Here is a 20,452-nt window from a genome sequence, read left to right on the forward strand (position 1 = left end):
GTATTTTCGCCTCCTTTCCAAGCCACGTAACTAGGCCATATGACAGATTTGGTAAGATTTGAGCGGCCATTACTTTTAGTAGATGAGTATAATTTGGGCCGGCCATTTTTAGTTGCAATTGCCTATACGCATAAATTAGTGTTTGTGACTTCGCTTTTATTGCCAAGGTGTGCTCCTTGTTTGTGTGACCTTGTCCGAGAGTTACGGCTAGGTACTTGTAAGATTTCTGTTCTTCTAGCACTGACTCGTTAATTGTCCATTTAAATTTGATTTTCTTTTGCTCCACTAAATGTAAATGTACAGGAATTTATATAGCGCAAATCACCAAGCGGTTTCTGAGCGCTTGCTTAGGGAACCCGTCCTGGTATTCCCCTGTGAGATAACCCCGGCAGGGTATCCGCAAGGTGAAAGCCAGGCATCCCGCCGCGAGGGGCCGTTGTGGAGATTAAGCAAGCTATTGCCCAGAGTCGCAGAGTGTGAACCCGTGAATCGAGTAGGCACCGGAGCGAGAATTGTCGAGTCCATGGACATTTTAGGACTCAAGACCCCGCCGAGCCGGGAATTGAACCCTGGTCCCGGGCTGACCTCTGCTTCCAGGTCTGCCTCCTCTAGCCAGTGAGCCACACTTCTCCACTAAGCGGAGCACTTTTGTTTTTTCCTTGTTCAGTTGCAGATTTTCATGGTCTAAATAGGATAGTAGCATGTTTATTAAGTGTTGTAAGCCTATTGGCGTTTTACTTAAGAGGACAATGTCGTCCGCGTACTGCAGAATTGGAATTGAGACATTGCCCAGTTTAGGGGCGTAACTCTTGATTTTTTCTACGTTTCTGCCTATGTCAGCCAGATATAAGTTGAATAGACAGGGGGCTAAACCAACCTTGTTTTAGGCCATCCTGGGTTTCGATTTTAGATGTTAAACTGGACCCTTGTCCTTGTTTTACCCTTGCCCATGTGTCGCTGTACACACCTATTATTGCGTTTAACAGACTGTGTGGCAACCCACACTCTTTTATCTTTCCCCATAGTCTGGACCTGCTCACTCGGTCGAAGGCTGCTTTTATGTCAACAAAGCACCTGTATAATCATTGGTTCTTAATATCAGCAATCTCCGTTAATAGTGCCAGGATTGTCAGATTTGTTGTTGTCCCCATCCCCTGTCTGAATCCAATTTGAAAACTGGGAATTAAGTTGTTGTTTTACGCCCATTCTTGCATCTGCTCTAAGAGACATGAGGCATAAAGTTTTGCTTCCACGTCTATTAAAGAGATCAACCTGTAGTTCCCCGGGTTTCTTCGGTCTCCTTTTTTGTAGATCGGGTGGATGATGTTTCCTTTCCAAGATGCTGGCATTTGACTTGTGTGAAAACTTGGTTAAATGTATTTATTTATTTTTGACATTTGTACAGCGCTCTGTTACCCGTGGGTGTCCTGGCGCTCTGTAAAACTCTATAGGTACGGCCAATGAAAGATTATTTGGTAAAAAGCCAGGTCTTAAGAGCTCTCCTAAAGGCCATGGGGGTCGTCATCTTTCTAAGAGCCGGGGGCTGTTAGATGTTTGGCCCAAAAGTCCTTGTTGAATTTAAATACTGCAGTCGGGAGACCGTTTGGTCCTGGGGGGCCTCTGGTTTGAGCTTTTGTATTAGCGGTTGCAACTAAATTAGAGTGGGTTGTTCGTTAACCCCTTTTTTGCTGTCCGGGTCTTTGGGCTTTGTTTCACTAACCTGGGTAGCTGCTAGGTTGCTTAATTCCGTATCATTTGTTAATCCTTGGGTCTTATCATTTGACTGTGGTTCCTTTCTTAAACAAAGGTTCCTCACATGCTCTACCCAACCGCCGCCACCAATTCCGTGTGGTGCAGTGCTTCACCTTTGTTTAGGTTATTAATGATGCTCCAAAAGTCCCGAGAGTTTTGCTTTTTGCTTGCGAATAGGAGTTTTACCCAAATAGATTCTTTGTACATGGCCTTTGCGGTCCACAACTTTTTCCGATAATTTGTTTTCAAACTCCTAATGATGTTACAGTTTGGATTGATTCCCTGTTTTTTCTTTCTCAATTGCATCCGTAACTACCGGGCTATTTTTCTCTTTTCGTGTCTTAAGTCACAGGAATACCAGGGTTCTCTCTGCACTTTTGTGCCTCTATGTGTTGCTGGAGGGGCGGAGTGCTTTTGGATCAGGTCCTCTACCAGGTTTTCCCAGTTTTTTACATGTTCTCCGTCTTTTTGGTGGCCGAGTTTTGTCATGTAAATACTTCCTGTGGCCTGGATGTCTTTCGTTTCTCCTCCCCTCCATCTTATTTTTCGGAGGTTAAATTTCTCAGGTAGTTGCGATATGGAGGTTATTTTTTCAGCCCGAGTTACTGCAATGTTCATCCGTATAGTTTGGGGAAAATGGTCACTTTCTATGCGCTGGACTATGGTGTAGTCCTCAATGGCATGTTTTAGGCTATCGCTTATTATTGTAAAGTCAATAGTTGACATAACCTTACCGCTCGTGTAAGTTGGAACCAACGTTGAGTCGCCCTTTTTCCTGTTTTTTAAAATTATTAATCCCATTGTTTCTAATTTGCTCATTGAGACTAATTTATGCCCTTCTGCTGGACCTTTGTCCTGATTATGACTACTCTTACCATCACTCATTAAGTTGCAATTAAAGTCCCCTGATATTATCAATGGGCATTGGGTATTTGATTATTGTAAGGCTTTGATTAGTTTAGTAAGCGTGGCCATTTTTTCATTTTTAGCTACTCGGTCAGGATGAATATAAACATTTATAAAAAGCAATTGCTGCTGGAGCTTTATAGTGATTTTTATTACTTGGACCCAACTCAGCCCCACGTCTTGTTCCTCTGTTTGCCAGTTACATTTTTGTGACACATACATTGATAGCCCTCCACGTGGGTGCCCATAGTTGGACAATCTCTCTGCTAGTATGTGGTGTTCGGTGAATCCCGGAATTGCGGGGTAAGTCAAGTTCCAGGTCTCTTGTAAGAGAATTATATCTTGATTGTGAAAGAAGGATTGAGTTTCGTGGTCCTGGTCCGTACCGCTGAATCCATGTATGTTCCATGAACACATGTTGATCTTTGCCAGATAACTTTTTTCTGTGTAATGGTCCTTGTTGTTTTTAATTGATGGTAAATTTGCGCCAGTTCTAGGAACTCTTATGGCTTAATGCCATTGGGATCCATGACCAGTCCTGATCAACCCGAAGGGGCCCTCCTTTGTTTGTCTTATTTGTTTGGTTGTCCATTGTTCCAAGATTTTTTTCCTGAGATGTTGCTCGGGCTCCACGGAGGCACGATGTTTGCTTGTGACTTGATGGTTCTTCCCCCTTTGAGTAAGATGGACTTTTCAAGAAGGGATATGGATATCTTTGGCGCATATGTTGCTTCAGGGTTATTCCCCAGCTCTCGAATGATAATCTGTTAGCGAAGATCTTGGCCGCTAACTCCTTAGATGCCCAGGTAATCACGGAATCTTCTATATCTGGGTTGTCTTTGTTTTGAAGAAACTCCACTGCTACAATGTCTCGGGAGACTACTCCACTTAATTCTGGTATTGCCTTAGTTAGTTTTATCAGATTCCTTCTATTTAGAATGTCCTGCCTGTCCTTTGTTACATATTCTGGGATAAATGACAGTACTGGTTCGATGTCGTCCAGGAGTTTTTTTTGATTTCCTTGAGGGACCAGTTGGAGAACTTCATTTCTGCTTACTGAGTTGTTTGTGTTTTTGACTATTTCCTGTCCCATATAGCCCTCTTCCCTCGTTTCCCTAGTCTTTACCTGTCCTCCTTGAATACTTTGCTTAGTTTCCACATGTTCTCGGGTTTTACTTTTTGCAATACATCTCTGGTCGTTTCCGTTTTTAATGATCTTAATTGGGGTCTGGTCTGTCACTAACTGCACGGATTTTTTTTCCCATTTTTGCTTGCTTGTGTTTTTATCTGAGAACCTGTTGGCAGACTTTCGTGCTCTCTCTTTACCCAAGTGCTTTAAGGTCTGACCGTCCTCTGTGTTTGCACGTGTGTCACTTAGAGATGAAGAGTCTTTTTCTAGTTGTTTTTGTCGGGGACCTTCCACCGGTGTTCTCTGGGCCGTTGTTTGTTGTTTATTTAGCCTCTTTAGATTAGTGGTGCCTGTAGCTTGTTGTGGACCCTGATTCGGTCCCTCGAGTGTTGATGATTCTAGTTCTTGAGTGGGTTCCACCGTTATCGACTTCTCAAACGAGTAACTTACCCGTTCCGAGTCTAATAATTCCAGTCTGTTAGTGGAGACGTTCGGAGAATGGTTTATCCTTTCTGGATCTTGACTCATGTTCTTCGTGAATATTGAGAAAAAGTGTTCTGTGGCCGTTGATTGTTTACTTTTTAATTTGGGCCTTGCCTTCCTTGCTCGTTTCCTTTGTCTTTTTGTTAATTTGTCTTGTGGCTGAGAGTCAGAATTGACCTGTTCTTTTATTTGAACTTCGTGGTTTACTGTTTCCGCCTTTTGGGCCTCTTTGTAGTCGACTGGGTCTGATTTACCGTCCCCCTTGATGTACTTTTGTTTTGTTTGAAGGTTTGGGAAGTTTGATCTTTCTTTGTTGGGTTTTTTCTCTGGGGAGTCTTGCTTTCCCTTCCGCTTGCTCGCTGTCTTTACTACTCCGAGAATGTCTTTTAAGATGTCTGGGAGGGACGCAAGTTTCTCAATTATACTCCTGCACTCACAGTTGCTTTGTTTGTCTTTGTTTGGGAGTTGATCCGTGTTTCCTTTGTTGTGTTTGTCTTTGTTTGGGAATTGACCCTTGCTTACTAGGTTTGAGACGCCATTGGTGATTCGCTAGGCATCTTCAGCTGAGTTTGTCTGCTATGGCGTCAAGAGAGCCCGCCAGATGCTGAACCATCAGGGAAGTGCCCTATCATTCCAGCCATGTCCAGAGACACTGGGCCTCTTGACAAAGGGTCCACGGCCCCACCCGTTTGTTGCAGTACCGTATGGCATTGGTGTTGTCTGTGACTAGCTTCACTAGGCTTCCCTTGAGGGAGGTGAGAAAGGCTTTCTATGCCAATCGGATCATTCCAATCTCCAACAGGTTGATGTGGCATCCAGATCCATCAGAGACTTGAGTCCTCTGATCTCTGCCTGTCCCAGACATCCGCCCCATCCCAGGAGTGACACATCTCTCACTACCATCAGATCTCATTGGGGAAGGGAGCGGGATCTGCTGCTGACCCAATTGTGGTTTATAATCCACCACTGCAGGTCTTTTGCAGTTCCCTCCAAGATCTAGACCATGTCGAAGAGATTCCCGATGCTGCGCACACTGGAACTTCAGGTCCCACCACAGAGCCCACATATGCCAGAGGGCATGTCTTATCAGCACGATGCAGGAGGCCATGAATCCCAGCAGCCTTTGATTCAGTCTCACTGAAATCCAGTATAGAGGCTGAAACATCAGCACAATAGCCTGAATATCCAGGACTCGCAGTTTGGGAAGATAGACCCAAAACTGCATTTTGTCCAGAAAGGCTCAGATGAAAGGGAGTATCTGTGAGGAAGTCAGGTGTGACTTGGCATGTTAACAGTGAAACCCAGCAAGTGGACATCCATCGAAGTCTAGAGGTGGGAGACAACAATCTGGGGAGAACCCTAGCCGGCAGCCTGCTTTAACTGAGTGTTTAGGTTCTGCGATTAATGTTAATTAAGGTTCTTTCTGTGTAGTTGGAGTTTTTCGTGTTCTTAGCTGTGCTGTCACCTGCATTTCTGTTTTAGGTTCTATTTTAGCACTTTGACTTCTATGAAATCTTCCTGTTTGCTACTGTCCAGGCTCCAGAGCTCAGGTTAAGTTACAGTACTACAAGTTGTGCTCCTCAAAGTATTTATTTTCTTATTTAATGAGACATCAACTGAACACTGTCAGATGTCATTCTTATGCATTTTGTCTCCTACCGAGCTGCAGAAACGGTCCTGTAACATTTATGCAAACTTTCATGTCTAGTTTCCCTAGTTATGTTATGCCTGTCTAGTACTAGACGTTCTGGAAATAGATTACGGACTTTACTCCAAATATAAGTCCCAGAGGTTGGCCTCTAAACCGTACTCACTACTCCATCAGATTAGACCCCAACATGTAGGATAGCCTTTCATACCACATAGCTGCTCCACTACATACCATGTTCTAAGATCTTCTACTCTTGCTCATGTCCTCATGACCTGTGCAGAAACCACTCAAACTGTAAAATCTAGAATCAGGTTTACGTATTCAACCCCAGAAATTTACAGCGCAAGCTCTCCTTAGATGACCTTGTCAGCAGTCCCTTAATGCTCGGTGCTTTCTCCTGATTCCTTTATATATCACACTTACTTGTGCCTATTTTCCTACTCTTACCTCTTACGCAACAAACCATTCTGAACACATCTCATTAGATACTGGAGTTGCTCCCCTCAAGAATTTCAACCAGATTACCATGTTGTGAACTATGGTGTTGACACAGAAAGACCAACCATCTCCAATGATGAAGTGCCAAATTAATGCAGTTATCATTGGAAACCTTCATTTCAATGGAAACCTTCCTTCTGGCCATTTTGTTGGGTGATAACAGTGCTACTCTTCGCTGCATTCTGCAAAAAACATAACTTGTGATTGAATTCTGCTGTAAGACAACCGATCAGTCTAAGAATATCCTCCACTATTTGTAACATATGTAATCACATTTTCCACAAACCGCATTTTAATCGATTTTCACGCTTAAAAGACAAAAACTAAAAGCACATCTCTGGCCTTTTGTGATATGGAAATGCCTCATTATAAAAATTGCTACTTTCTACCAAAACCCAAACAAAAGATTGAAAGGGTTCAGAGGAAATGTACTATCTTTCACACACTTGCATTTTATTGTACACCCCAGGCACTTACATGATCACTTCCATCTGTACAACACTTGAGAGTTACTGGAAATGTTATTCTACACTACAATTTGTTCACAAAAAACATAAATAGCCCTTTAGTTCCAATAGATCATGATTCTCAGAACCCCTTGCATTCCATATTTACATCATTCCTGCATGAGCAGCCTCTAGTGTTGTGTTTTATTACTATGCTAATTGGCATCAAGTGTTACAGTGGCCAACTTTCTAGTGTCAAGAGAATCAGACACAGTGCTGCTTGGATTTCTGGCTTAATACAATAAGACTACCCCCGCCACCTCCACTCCAATTTACAAATGCACAGCATCTTTAACCATACTCAACTATTTCTTACTGAATCCTTTTAAACCATTCTATGAACATTCTCTTCATTAAACCATTCTCCTGTAACATATCTATGATAGCCCTTTAATTACAGCTGTATTCTTCCATGTGCTCCTGATGTAATAAAAAATTGTTTTTCACCAGCAGCTATTCCTTCCCGGGTCAGGAACAAGTGGAAATTGCCTCTTTGGAACCAAGAAGATTGAACAACTTAGCCACATGGCATGGATATGAACCGCATGGCTAGAGCAGGTGTTATAAACTCAGTAATAGCTTTGGACTTCTCATATACAACTACAAGGCTGTATGCTCTGTTTAAATCTACAACTGTGAAAGGTATGATTCCGTAAACTGAAAATATACTTTTTGTTGGATGAGCATCTACCCGAATATTGCTATCTGAAGATCCAAATGCCTGTTGGCTCTATGGCCCAACACCAGAGAGCCACTCTGACTGATACATTGGCTCTACTAGTTTCTGTCATTTCAATGAATTTCTTCTCTTACCTTGTTTGTGCCAATAACACTATTCTTTAACATTATAAAACATGTACGCCCTTCCAGGGTTCCAGAAGAAATAATGCCTTAAAACATGTCCATCATGATTTTCTTCATTGTGGAGCCTAGCGGTAGAGGACACACTGCAGTGGGCCTACAAGTGTCATGAGAAACGCCCAAAAAAAGCGTACAGTGGTCACAGGAGTCCATTTCCAAACAGCTTTACTGCACGCCTTACATTATTTAAATTTGCAAGAGTTTTTGCTCATTTCGTGCATTTTCCATCAAGATAAATTAAAGTATACTTACAGGGATGATGAAAAGTAAGCGATTAAAGTATATAAAGTTGCTCACAGCTGTTTGCATTTTTTTACGTTTTTTACTGAACCTCTCTTTAAAAGGCTGAAGTCCAAAAGTGTCAATTTGACAAACAGGCGCAGAAAATCATGGCAACTCTTTTTTTTTTTTTTTTTAAACGAACTGCTACAACAAAATAATACTCAGGAAAAATATTTACACATTTTTTCTTAAACCAATAAGACTGCTACATTAAACAAAACCGGTCCTGCAATATTACATAGTTTTCGAACATGGTACAGAAAATGCTTATTTTTTACCCGTGCTCTCAAACTCATCTGGTGGAATAGCGTTTGTAACCGAAGCTGCCATGTGATGAAGCTGTGCTGAGGATGGAACTGGGGCACCATCCTCTGGATCTGTGGCCACCTCCTCTTCTTCAGATTCTCTAGTTGGCAAGTCTTTCAGGAAATCCGAGGCCTCAATGTCAATCACATTGATATACTGATGTTCAGGCTGTGTAACAAGATAAAAACAACGTTCCTTAATGCTAGTAGAAGCCGGTCGTTGTTTAGTCAGACCTTTTTTAATTTTTACATATCGCGAACTAGACCCAAGAAAACGGGTATCAGAGCCTTTTACATGAGCACCAATTTCGTTACAGGACACATTCATTTTTGATAGGCACGGGGACTGGACACCTAATACTTTTCGCCATCCGAAGTAGAAAATTATACTTCTGATAAAGTTACAGGAGTTACTCTTGTAAATAAAAAAATGTTAATCTAAAATATTGAGTTTTCTTTTTTTCTTGGTTTCTAACCCATTGTAAACTGAACTAATAAGCTTTGGAAAGGAAATTATTGGTTAGATAAAGGGGCATGTACTGAATGATGTCACCACTAGGAGCAAAATTCAAGTCTAAAATAAGAACAGATCATCAAAACCTGCATGTTCTTAAGCTGATGCATCCATCGAAGAAATAGCAGACAAGTATAATATGCTTATTGTTTTTCTCACTTTGGTTTCCATATTGCATATATTCTAGGGACTAAGAATGTGTTGGCCAATTTCCCCAGCACTACCTTGATCTGTTTTTGGCTGTTTGCCTTCTTTTTTGACCAAGAAAAGCAAGATTATTTATCCTTCAGACGTCCTGAAACCTTGGACATTTGTCAAAATTCCTATCTCCTTGAAATCAGAGATGGGTTGCCATTTGAACAAGATATGGTTACCTTCCTCTACACTTCAGTTACAAATTATGAAATGGTATCATGATTTCCCTATCATAGGACATAGTGGAGTTAAGACCACCACCCATTTGCTATTCCCATGCTTTAGGTAATGAGGAGGCCTTTTTTACACCCTCATACTATATGAAATCAAGCTAGTCGTTCAAGACATCCTTCTGTTCAGTTATTACAACTGTTAAAAGTACTCTTGTTAGTGTTGGCCACAGATTTATTCTCTGACTAAATGGATGCATTGTGGTAATGGAAATTATTGATTGGGTAACCAGGAAGATCTATTTCAGCCCATCATTCAAAAAAGCTTCATATCCTGAAATAGTCACCATATTTTTTAAATAAATATGTTGTCGTCATGTGTTGCCATGAAAATAGTTTCTGGCTTTGGGCCACAATTTAGCTCTTCTGTTTGGAACTAACTTTACAAAGTCTTGGGTACTGAGGGGTTTTTTGTAGGAAAGCAGGATCTGTTTTTATAGTTACCCCCACATTTTACATGGTGTCAGTGTGCTTTGACTGTAGTATGCTGGGATCCTGTTAATCAGAACCCCAGCAATTGTGCATTCTCCCTTAAATAGGCTTAGGTAAGTACTTTAGCACATCCACAATTGGCTACTGGTGTACCCTTATAAGTCCATAGTATATGGTACTGAGGTACCCAGGCCATAGGTACACCATGCGTTTCCCATGGGCTGCAGCATGTATTGTGCCACCCATGGAAGTCCACTTTAAATCTGACTACAGGCCTGCATTTGCAGCCTGTGTGAGACAGTGCTTGCACCTCTCACGACAGATTTAAGTTTCCTTATATCTGAGGTAACTGCACTTAAAACCTATACGTCATCCCTATGGTAGGCCCTTCAATCCTGAGGGCAGGGTGCTTAGTGACAAGTATGAGGGTGCCCCTGTATGAGCACGACACTCCTACAAACCCCCACAGTCGATTCTTAAGTGTGGTCAGCCATTTTAAGGCATATAGTGGACATCAGTCATTACGAGATGTCTAACTATATAATGGCTAGACCGAACCTGTTCATGTTTAATATCAAACATGTTGGAATCATACTCCAACAGCGATTCTGGTGCTGGAAGAACGAGCCCATGTACTCGGGGGCTCCTTAGGGGACCCCCTGTACTCCTCGTAACAGCCGTTCATGCTCTGTCAGCAAGCTAGAGCTGCTGCTGACCACAGACAAAATTCTACCCTCCTGCTGCTGAGCTAAGCTTGAGCAGAGGAAGGTAGAACAATAGGTTTCCGTCACAGGGAGGTGTGACCACCTCCCAGACAGGACTGAATTGGGCTGGGGTGGGGACGCTTTATAACGCCACCAGGCAGCATTAAATGGCACATTTGGTGCCCTCCTTACATACTCCTGTTTGAGAATTTCAGGAACCCTTGGTTCCCACTCCCCACTCTGGCACGAAACTGGACAAAGGACAGGGGAGTATCCTTCCCTCTTTCCAGCCCCTCCTCTGGGAGATAACCCTCCCACGTGTCATTCCAACCCTTTTCCTAGATTGCTTAATGGCTTCCCTGTGGGTGGGTCCTATGGTTCGTCGTAAACAAGACTCATCTCTGAAACCAAGACACTCCTTCACTGTCTGAACACTTGAACTTCGTTAGACTTTGGCTGGAACTGAGACTGCATCAAGGAAGACGCCTGTTGCTACTGATCTCGCTGTTCTTCAAGTCTTTTGCCTCGTATGTCTCTGTGCTTCGCTCAGGTTCTCCAGAAGACTGTGGGCATCAAGGGCATCTGATAAAATCTCCCTTGGAAGGACTTGAAGGACTCACTCCCCTGCATCTGCAGGCACTGCACTGAAGCTGACTGGTCTGCAGATCCTGTCATCTTACGGACTTCCCGAGGCTCAGCAAAAACAGGTGGTGGGCCTGTGACTCTCCAAAGTCCTGACCTGTCTTCCATGCAATTTGGAGGACAGTATCCCTCGATCGAGCCACTGGGACCAAAGCCCTGTGCACCGCGACGACTTACCATTGCCAAGGCTTGTTGGCTAAGCACTCCAGAGATCTTCTGGCTACAAGATACTCCAGCCTGAAGCACCTCATCCCTTGAAGACCAGCGTCCTTATTGCAACCATTGCACCTTGGGCTTCCATCTGTGGTGAGCTACCTGAGGTCCTCTTGTGACCCCTGTGCCTTCAGCCTGTGGGTCCTCTTGAGGGTCTTCTTCTGCTTTGGTCAGCTTTCCTACTTGCTCTGGGTCTGCTCTGACTCTCCCGCACTTGACGAGTCCCATAGACCTTGCTGGTACCAAAAAATGGCAAAGTCTTCCATTGTCACTTTCCCCTGTGCACCCGGCTTCCCTGGTGCAGGTCACATGGTTCCTGGGGCATTCACAGGTGCTGTGACTCTCCAAACTTCTGTCCTCCACAGAGCTTCTTCGGGGTCCTCTGGGAAGGGTTCTTCTTTAAAACTGCAAACGCAACTTCTCTATTGACTTCTATTGGGCATGCGGCTGTGGTGTTTCCACTCTGCACACAGCCTCTGAGGGGTTCCTGGGTACCTACCTTAGGTGGTTCCTTGTTCTACCAGCTCTTCTGGTCCAAACCCCTTTCTTCCTTGCAGTTCACATTCCACTTTCTTAATACATGGTTTGGTCTCCCCTTGGAGACCAGTGTATACTTGTGCTACGTACCTGATTACTTTTGAGTATTTTCATGTGTATTGTTGATATCTCCAGGTTGGAAATATACCAATGTATTAGTGATTGTGTTGTGATGTGTAGTAAATAGACTTATTTTTATAAAACACTGCATGGTTCTTTTTCATCTAATCTACACTGTTGATTACATATGGGAAAAGAAACAAGTTACTTACCTGTACACTGTGGTTCTCCAGTATTGATATATTTTATAGATTCAAATGCTTGAATCTTTCCCGTCGTCATGGTGGGAGTCCCACGCTAACAGTAAAATAGCAGTATTAGAGGCGTGGCCAAGACGGCGGTGGAGCAACACCAAACCTAAGGAGCTCCGCGCGCCGTGGTCAAGGAAAAGCATTTCTACCGCTTGTTGGGGTCCCTGGCGGCTGAGCAAGAGAGGCAGTGATCCCGGGGTCAGCTCCGCTCATGTTTGGAGCTCCGGTAGATCACAGCAGTTGCGGCGTTGGTGTGCCATAGCTGAGACCTGTGGAGGCACAGGCCCCACGTTGCAGACGCTGGAGACGGGGTGGCACTGCAAGCTTCGTTGGGTCTTGGCTTTGGCCCGGAAGAGTCGGATGTCGCCGAGGCGCTGCCTCCCATATCCCGGAAACAACAGCCCGAAGGGTCGAGGTGAGGCGTCGGGCGCGGGCGTGGGTGCGGCGGGTCTCGCAGGATGCCGAGTCAATTGAATTGACACTTGCGTAGCAGTACCAGGCCTGGGCCACGCTACAGGGAGGAGTGGAGGTAACCTGGCCTTCCAGAGTTCTGACCACAAGACGCACACCAGAGTGGGGTGGGGCCTAGAGGAATGGGGACCGTTATCGCAGGGGAGTGGTTTTGACAACTGGAAGCAAGAGGTGAGCGCAAAGACGCAGACACCCCATTGCGCAGTCCAACACGGCGGGCGGGGGAGACAACCGGAGCAGACGGCAGCCATAGCACATCACCATCATAGGGGTAAGGGCGAGTACCTGCGGCTGGTGGGGCTGCAAGGACTTTCAGGTGCAGGCCTAGTGCTGAACAGCCGATACGACCCTCACTTACTGTGCGCTGAGCCCGTTGTAGGAAGGCGGACCCAGTAGGCAAAAACCCACGAGGAATGATGGAAGGGCCAGTCTGAGGCATGTGGAGGCCATTGTACAAGCGAGCAATGCCGGGACCTCGGTGTACTGCCTGAACGATCGTGCCTTGGTTAACAAGTCCTTAAGCACCGTGGAGGGAACCCAGTCAATAAATCGGGCCAGCAAGGAACTTACAGGATAAGAGCTGGCAGGAGACAAGAGAAGAAGTGCATCTGGGGGTAGACAGTTACCGGCTCCTACCATAGGGAGGGAGCGGAGCATTACCCGGACGTGGCACTCCGTCCCCCGGCATACTCAGCTCCCAAGATGTCCTCTCGCAGATCGAAGAAGGACTCCACAATCAAGGACCTTCTGCAAAAGACTGGTTCGAAGAAGACAGACTTGTAAGTGGTGGACAGACAGACCCCGGGGAGGGAAATGGAGTCTGCGAATGACCCAACGGTGGAGCCCATAACAAGGGGCTTCCTGGAACAGCTTTTTGGTGCCTTCCCCCAAGAGATGGCTTCCGATGTCAAACAGCTTATGGCAGATGTTCAGGAGATTGGAGATCCGGTCGATTCTCTTGAGCGAGCGGGAGACCGCAGAGATGAGGAGATCATGCAACAGAAACGGCAACTCCTGGAACTCAGAGATCGTAACAAAGAATTGCATCTACGCCTGGAGGATTTGGAGAATCGATCTAGTGGATCGAACATATGCATTAAAGGAGTGCCTCTGCAGGCAGATGGAGGGAAGCTGGAAGAGTGCGCGTTGCCCTTCTTAAGGCACGTAGTCCCGGAACTCGGAGATGGGTAAATTGGCCTCAACCACCCACACCGTGCCAGTTGGCCAGCTACGAGCCCAAGCCAACCTCAAGATATCGTCACCTGTCTCCAATCATACAGACAAAAGATCCTCATTATGAACGCGACCAAAGACAAGGCCACCATTAACTTTGAGGGTCTTCAGGTGGGAGTATACGAGGACCTCTAACCCCTCACCCTCCAACGCCGAAGGGAGCTGGGGCCCCTCACTTCTCTCTTGAGGGACAAAGGAATACAGTACCGGTGGGCCACCCCTTTAGCCTATCCTTCACATGGGAGAATGAACTGCGAGTGGTACGCTCCATAGTTGAAGCAATGGAAACATTGGGTGACAGGCTGAACGTGGAGGACTCTGAAAGTAGCCAACACCCGACTGCGACGTTCCTGTGGCAGACCGTTAGGAGATGACGGCGGAGAAAAGGGAGGGGACTGTTAGATTTGGGGGTCTCTGGTTGGCACAGGTAAGTACCTTTGACAAGCAGGGACCCTCTCCTCTAGTCAGGGCAAGGGACTTACTCTTTAAAATAACCTCTGCTCACCCTCTAGGTTGCGTGGCGCAAGCAGACAAGGCTAATCTTCAGAGCGTTATTGGTTAAGCGTTTATGACCATATACAGTAACTCAAGAATACGCCACAAATGGACACCAGTCTAGTTTTTATACCAAAAAAAGGTTTCTTTATATATATAGTTAAGCAGACTTAATACAAGACCACAATAACGTTTCAATGACCAAAATACTGTTCAGGAGTAAAGAGTTCTTGTAAATAAGCTTAGTTTTAGTTCTGTGTGGTTCGTACCTTTTGGTGCGACTCTCCGGTGGTATAAAGTGAACAAAAAGAGTCTAACAACAGAGCGGACACTCGGGTCTGAGATGTGCACCTTTTGGTGCGATGTGCACACAGTACCTCTTAAGATCGTAGAGTTCGCGGCGGACAATGCAGGGGTAGGCGAAGACGTACCCGGGATGTTTGTCGGCAGCTCTTCTGATGCAGGTCCGGCTCGGGCAGGCGTCGTGATACGAAGCGTAGGAGCGGGACCTCAGGGGCGCTGCGGATGGTCCGGGTCGTGTGCAGAGTCCGTGGCGTAGGGCGGCGTTCGAGCCGTACCTTCGTTGCGAGGCTGTTTTCCTGAGGCGGGCTGTGCGGCACTCAGCGGCCAGTACGCGACGTACCGGCCGGCTCTGTCAGTGCGGCGCGGCCTCAGAGGATGTTAGCACGGTGCGGTTTGGTACGCTTAGAACGTACAAACCGTACCTCGCTGGATTAAGTGCCGTTTCAGTCCGTGGCGGCTGAAGGCGGTGGTGGTGCGGCTTAGATAGGGGGGAAGTGAAGCCGGGTGCGGGGCGGCCCAGAGGCGATACGGTGTGAACCCGGCTTTAGGGATAAGTGGAGACACATGGTGCAGGACGGACACAGCACGGGCTTCACGGTGGTAGGATTGGCGTGGCGCACTCAGCGATGGCTTCAGCAGGGCACGGACACAGGCAGTCCAGCAGCTCGTTTTAAAGGCAGGAGAAGAGCCCAATGGTCCTGGGGCTCAGTTCAGGGGGCAAGCTCACACACAATCCCTTGGAGATTGTTTCAAAAGCACAAGTTGAATAAAAAGTCACTTTAGTCTTTTCCTCTCCTTCTTGCAGCAAGGCACCCACCACAGGCCAGTCTCCCAGGTCAGAGACAGCAGTCCTCCATGCAGCTTTTCCGGGTCCTTCTCTTCGGGCAGAGGTTCTTCTTGGCGTAAACAGGATCTGATTTCTTAGGAGCAGGGCTCCTATACTTATACTGCAAATCTTTTGTTCTTGCAGGCCAGGGGGGCCTTTGCCTAATCCAGTCCAGTTCCTGTGCACTTTGTTTTGGAGACTCTGGCTTTTCTTTCAGTGTGCAGGGCAGGGACATCAGACGCTCCGCAGGAGGTGGAGCCAGCATTGTGGTGACAAGTACAGTCCAGCAGTACTCTGTTGACAGTCTTCCCTTCTCTCTTTACAAAGTGCAGGGCAGAGACATCAGACGCTCCCCAGGGGGTGTAGCGAGCATTGAGGTGGCAGAGCACAGCCCTATTCTGAGCCAGGGCCACTCCTCCCACCCATCCTGGTGTAATGTCCCTATTCACCACCTGGCAGCCCCAGCCTGTCTCCTGGAATTCCCCAGCCCTGTCACACACAGTAACCAGATAGCAGATACACATCAGAGCAGAGGCGGGCTGAAATGGTTAGGCAAGCAAATGCCAGCTTTCTAAAAGTGGTATTTGCAAACACAGGATATTAAAATAAACTTTACTAAAAGATGTTTTTTATTATTCTGAGTTCAGGCATACTAAACTTGACTTTCTACCATGTTCCCTGAGTCTGTTAGGAATGTATGATGTAATAATTCCAGCAGCCCATTCTGGCCTATGAGAACAGGTAGCCTTACAATAGTGAAAAACGAAAATGGCTGTAATTCACTATTAGGACATGCCACACACAACAGGGCTTGTCCTACCTTATGCTTACAATGCACCCTGCCCTTGGGCCTACCATAGGGGTGACTAATATGAAGTTAAGGGAAGGTTTAGGGACTGGCAAGTGGGTGCACTTGCCCAGTCAGCATGACAGTACTAGACTGCACGCAAGTTTTGCAATGGCAGACCTTAGACACATTTTACAAGGCTGCTCCTGTGGGGGGCACAACCAGTGCTGCAAGCCCACTAGTAGCATTCGTATTTACAAGCCCTGGCACTCCTGGTGCACTGTACTAGGGACTGACAGTAAACCAAATAAGCCAATCATTCAAACCAATCAATGTATACATTTGTATGTAGGGAGCACTTGCACTGTGGCACTGATTGGCAGTGGCACATTGCTCTGAGCAGCTAACACCAGCAAAAACACATGAGTCAACAGCGAAAATGGAAGGGAGACCCACGCCAATGATGCCAGGTCTAACAGGGACAGCCTAGGAAACCTACGGAGCTTGAGCAGCAGCAGGAGAGAGCCGCACTGCTCCGCCAGCTGCAGGGCAGAGATGCAACAGGCGACCCTAAAAGTGACTGATTAAACGGCACCACATAGCTACCACAGCTATGGCCGTGTAAGTCTCCGTGAAGACCCCACCTTCATGGTAATCAGCCATGGTCGGGAGTCCAATTTCCGTGATATGAAGACTGATCGTCGGCAGAATGAACACTTGCACGTTGAAAGGGCTTCAACCCAGTTGGAGGGTATTTCCTATGCTCTTGACTAGTCTGATTACTATCTTGCCATTTTCCTTTTTTCTTTACTATTCTTTCCTGGTTCCCCTGCAGTTTCTTCCTAGTAAGATTAGAGGCGAGTCTACCAATGGGAAATGCGAATCCGCAGAATAGTGTGTGTGTGGTGGAGATGGTTTCAGCTGGGGGCAGGGTAAGGGGAGGGATGGGTGTTGGGGAGACATTGGGAGAACTGGTCACAGTGGACACCTGGTCACAGCATAGGCTTGGAGCAGCCTCTTAAATCTTATGCCGACAATTAAAGTAAGCATTTTGAGCCTCAATGTCCGAGGCCTCAACTCTCCGGTGAAGAGACAGGCGCTGTTAGCACTTCTGCGGGAGACTGGTAGTGATATCTGCCTGTTACAGGAGACTCACTTACTTGAGAAGACTGGAAACGCCTACGCTCCCTGTGGTTTGACAGGCACTATTTCTCCTCCTTGGGACGCAAGGCGGCTGGGGTAGCAATCCTGTTTGCCACACATTTTCAGGGTAGGGTGTTAGGCGCTCATACAGAGGTGCCAGGCAGAGCTTTAGCCATGAGGGTAGTAGTTGGCAACCACACATATACTATTGCATCCATATACAGCCCAAACAAGTGCCAGGAGTTGTTCCAACACTTTGAATGCTATCCTGGAGTCCCAGGATGAAGACCTGGTTACAGGGGGGGATTTTAATATAGCACCTGTTGCGCAGTTGGATCGATCCATACAAAGACAGGGTCACACTGGGGCGCTTTCCGACTCTATGAGGCAGATATTGTCAGACTTGGGTCTTTCGGACGTATGGAGAATGATGAATCCAACACCTAGGGAATACACGTTTTTCAGCGGCTCACCAAACCTATGCCCGTGTTGACTGGTTCTTAATGTCCCCGAGAGTTACTAGAGATACCAGTGGGACCTCGAAAGGGACCACGGCATTATCGGATAATTCTCCAATCAGACTAGAATTGCGTATCCAAGGGGGTCCTCAGGGTCACAAACAGTGGAGGCTTATTCATAAACTGCTCGAGTATGATGCCAACATTAAAGAAATACGGGAGACTATTAAAACGTATTTTGAGACTAACCATGATGGAGTGACATTGATCGCCCTTCTATGGGATGCACTTAAAGTTGTCACCCGAGGGCGATTTATAGCAGCAGGAGCCAACAAAGATAGGAATGAGAAGAGGGAACACCTCGTATTGCAAATCAAGGAATTGGAGGGGGCCCATCAGTAGAAAGCCCTTGATTAGGACCAGGATGAATATTCGCTTCTGCAAACCAAGCAGCCTTACTACGCTGGAGGTAATATGGCCGGAAAACTCTGTGAAACTCTTCTTTGAGCTCTGATGACCACTAGACGTATCAGAGAGATTAGAAGCACTCAGGGCGAGGTCTTACGCTTAGATGGCAACATAGTGGGCAGGTTTGAATCCTTTTATACTGAGTTATAGAAGGCTGATGATTTAGACCTAGAAGCAGCCAAACAATTTGTGGGAGATGTCCCAGTGACGCCCCTCCCTCACCTGGAGGCGACAAATCTAGATGTGGACGTTCGGACAGAAGAGGTTCCAAAAGGCCATAGCGGGCCTCACCTTAGGGAAGGCACCAGGGGAGTACGGATTCTCAACCGATTTTTACAAATCATTTGCCCAGGAATTGGCCCCGGTTCTGGTTCACTTATTTAATTCTTTTAGCGACACCGGTAGAGTGACCCCGACTATGACCATGTCTGAAGTTGTTGTGATTCCCAAGCCCGGTAAAGATCCAATGGACTGTGCCTCCTACCATCCCTTCCCGTTATTGAATGTTGACCTCAATATTTTCATGAGCATCCTGGCTCCCCGACTGACACCACATATGCAGGGGTTGGTTGACCCCGACCAGTCGGGATTTATCCAGAAACCACAACTGCAGTGACAGGGACTCATCGGATGTGCCACTTGCTGGACAAAACTTAACGTACTCAGACACCCACGTGCTTCTTTCGATTGATGCCGAGAAGGCATTCGATCGAGTTTACTGGCCGTATTTACAACAGACACTACGCAAATTTGGAGCACGAGACCACTTCTTGAAATGGGTGAACTGCATTTATATGGAACCCCTGGCGTGGATTAGGGTTAATGGTGTAACATCCTTATCACCGCGCGCTACCCAGGTCACAGGCTCACTCTATGAAGCAGCATTCTTTTACTGTTTTAAAAAGGAATTTTACCCGCAAACCAAAGTCGCATTGCTTTTACCTTAAAAATGGCAGCTAGTAATGTTAATTGGCACGCTATTTGTAAATAGGCACCAGTGTTATCCTGTGTTACCTGATATTTTAAACCTGCACTTTTTGCACTAGCTGGGCTTGTTTCTCCCACTTTCGGGAATCCTCTTTCCCCCTCCCCGGTCCACCGCGAGCTTGCTCGTTTGACGTGGAGGGAGGGTCTTGCTTTCCCTGACCTCTCCATCTTTTCCTCACTTCCGGTGGGCTGCGAGGGGACGGTCTAGTGGTTGCCGTCTCTCCCCCATATAGCCGGATGTGTTGGCCATCGCGCAGCGGACGCGCGCAGTGGGCGCGCCACCGGCGCGCCAAAGGCAAGCCCGTCCGCGCCTGTCCGCGACAGTCCGGGGACCGGGACCCGTCATTATGCCCGAGCACGAACTTACTCCATAGATCAACTAGGCAATTTCCATGGTGACTATACGATTGATTATACTCTCAGATGCACCTTGAAGCATCATGGATTATTGGCGGCTGACCATCCATCTACCCATGTTGGTCAAACTGTGGCTCAAACTTCTAAATCTGTTCGCCCCCATTTTCATGTTAAAACTGATTTAAAATCCCCCGCCGACACGCACAAGAAAAGCGAATTGTTAATTTACTATCTCAATACTCGCTCCATGTGCAAACATCAGTTAGAGATATTCTCCCTGCTGGACACAAATAGACCGGATATTTTATTCCTATCAGAAACATGGCTGACCCCTGAATCCACCCCAGATATTTTAGCGGCTATTCCAGACCCCTATTATATTCTGCAGGTAGACAGAGCAACGGGCAAAACGGGAGGCGGGGTGGCGGCAATCATCAACAAAAAGCACCAGTTCACCTCATTGACTACAATTCAAGTCCCTCATACAGAAATTTTAACACTAAAATTGGAATCACACCAGGTCCCTTTAGCATGTATGGTTGAATATCGCCCACCTCAATCCATGCCGTCATTTCCCCAAGCATTCGGGGATCTGGCCGCACAACTCGTGATCAACCACACGAGGGTGTTGATAGTCGGTGATTTCAATTACTGGCCAGAGAATAGCAGGGAAGACCCTATATCTATGGAATTTACGGAGATTTTGACTAGCCTAAACTGCAGTCAGCATATACATTCAGCTACGCACAACAAGGGACACATCTTAGATCAAG

At 46.4% G+C, this 20,452-nt stretch overlaps 1 protein-coding gene across 4 annotated transcripts in view; it reads right to left on the reverse strand.

Annotated features, from left to right (window-relative positions):
• Positions 1-20,452, reverse strand: part of CPLANE1 (ciliogenesis and planar polarity effector complex subunit 1) — a 2,766,109-nt gene that overhangs the window by 713,827 nt on the left and 2,031,830 nt on the right. For all 4 annotated transcript variants that reach the window (XM_078674971.1, XM_078674972.1, XM_078674970.1 and 1 more), the window contains exon 40: positions 8,347-8,542. In XM_078674971.1, coding sequence (XP_078531097.1) covers positions 8,347-8,542 — 196 coding nt within the window. The remainder of the gene's footprint in view (positions 1-8,346; positions 8,543-20,452) is intronic.

This window comes from Lissotriton helveticus, chromosome 2_1 (assembly GCF_964261635.1).
Source record: "Lissotriton helveticus chromosome 2_1, aLisHel1.1, whole genome shotgun sequence".
In the NCBI taxonomy this organism is placed as follows: domain Eukaryota; kingdom Metazoa; phylum Chordata; class Amphibia; order Caudata; family Salamandridae; genus Lissotriton; species Lissotriton helveticus.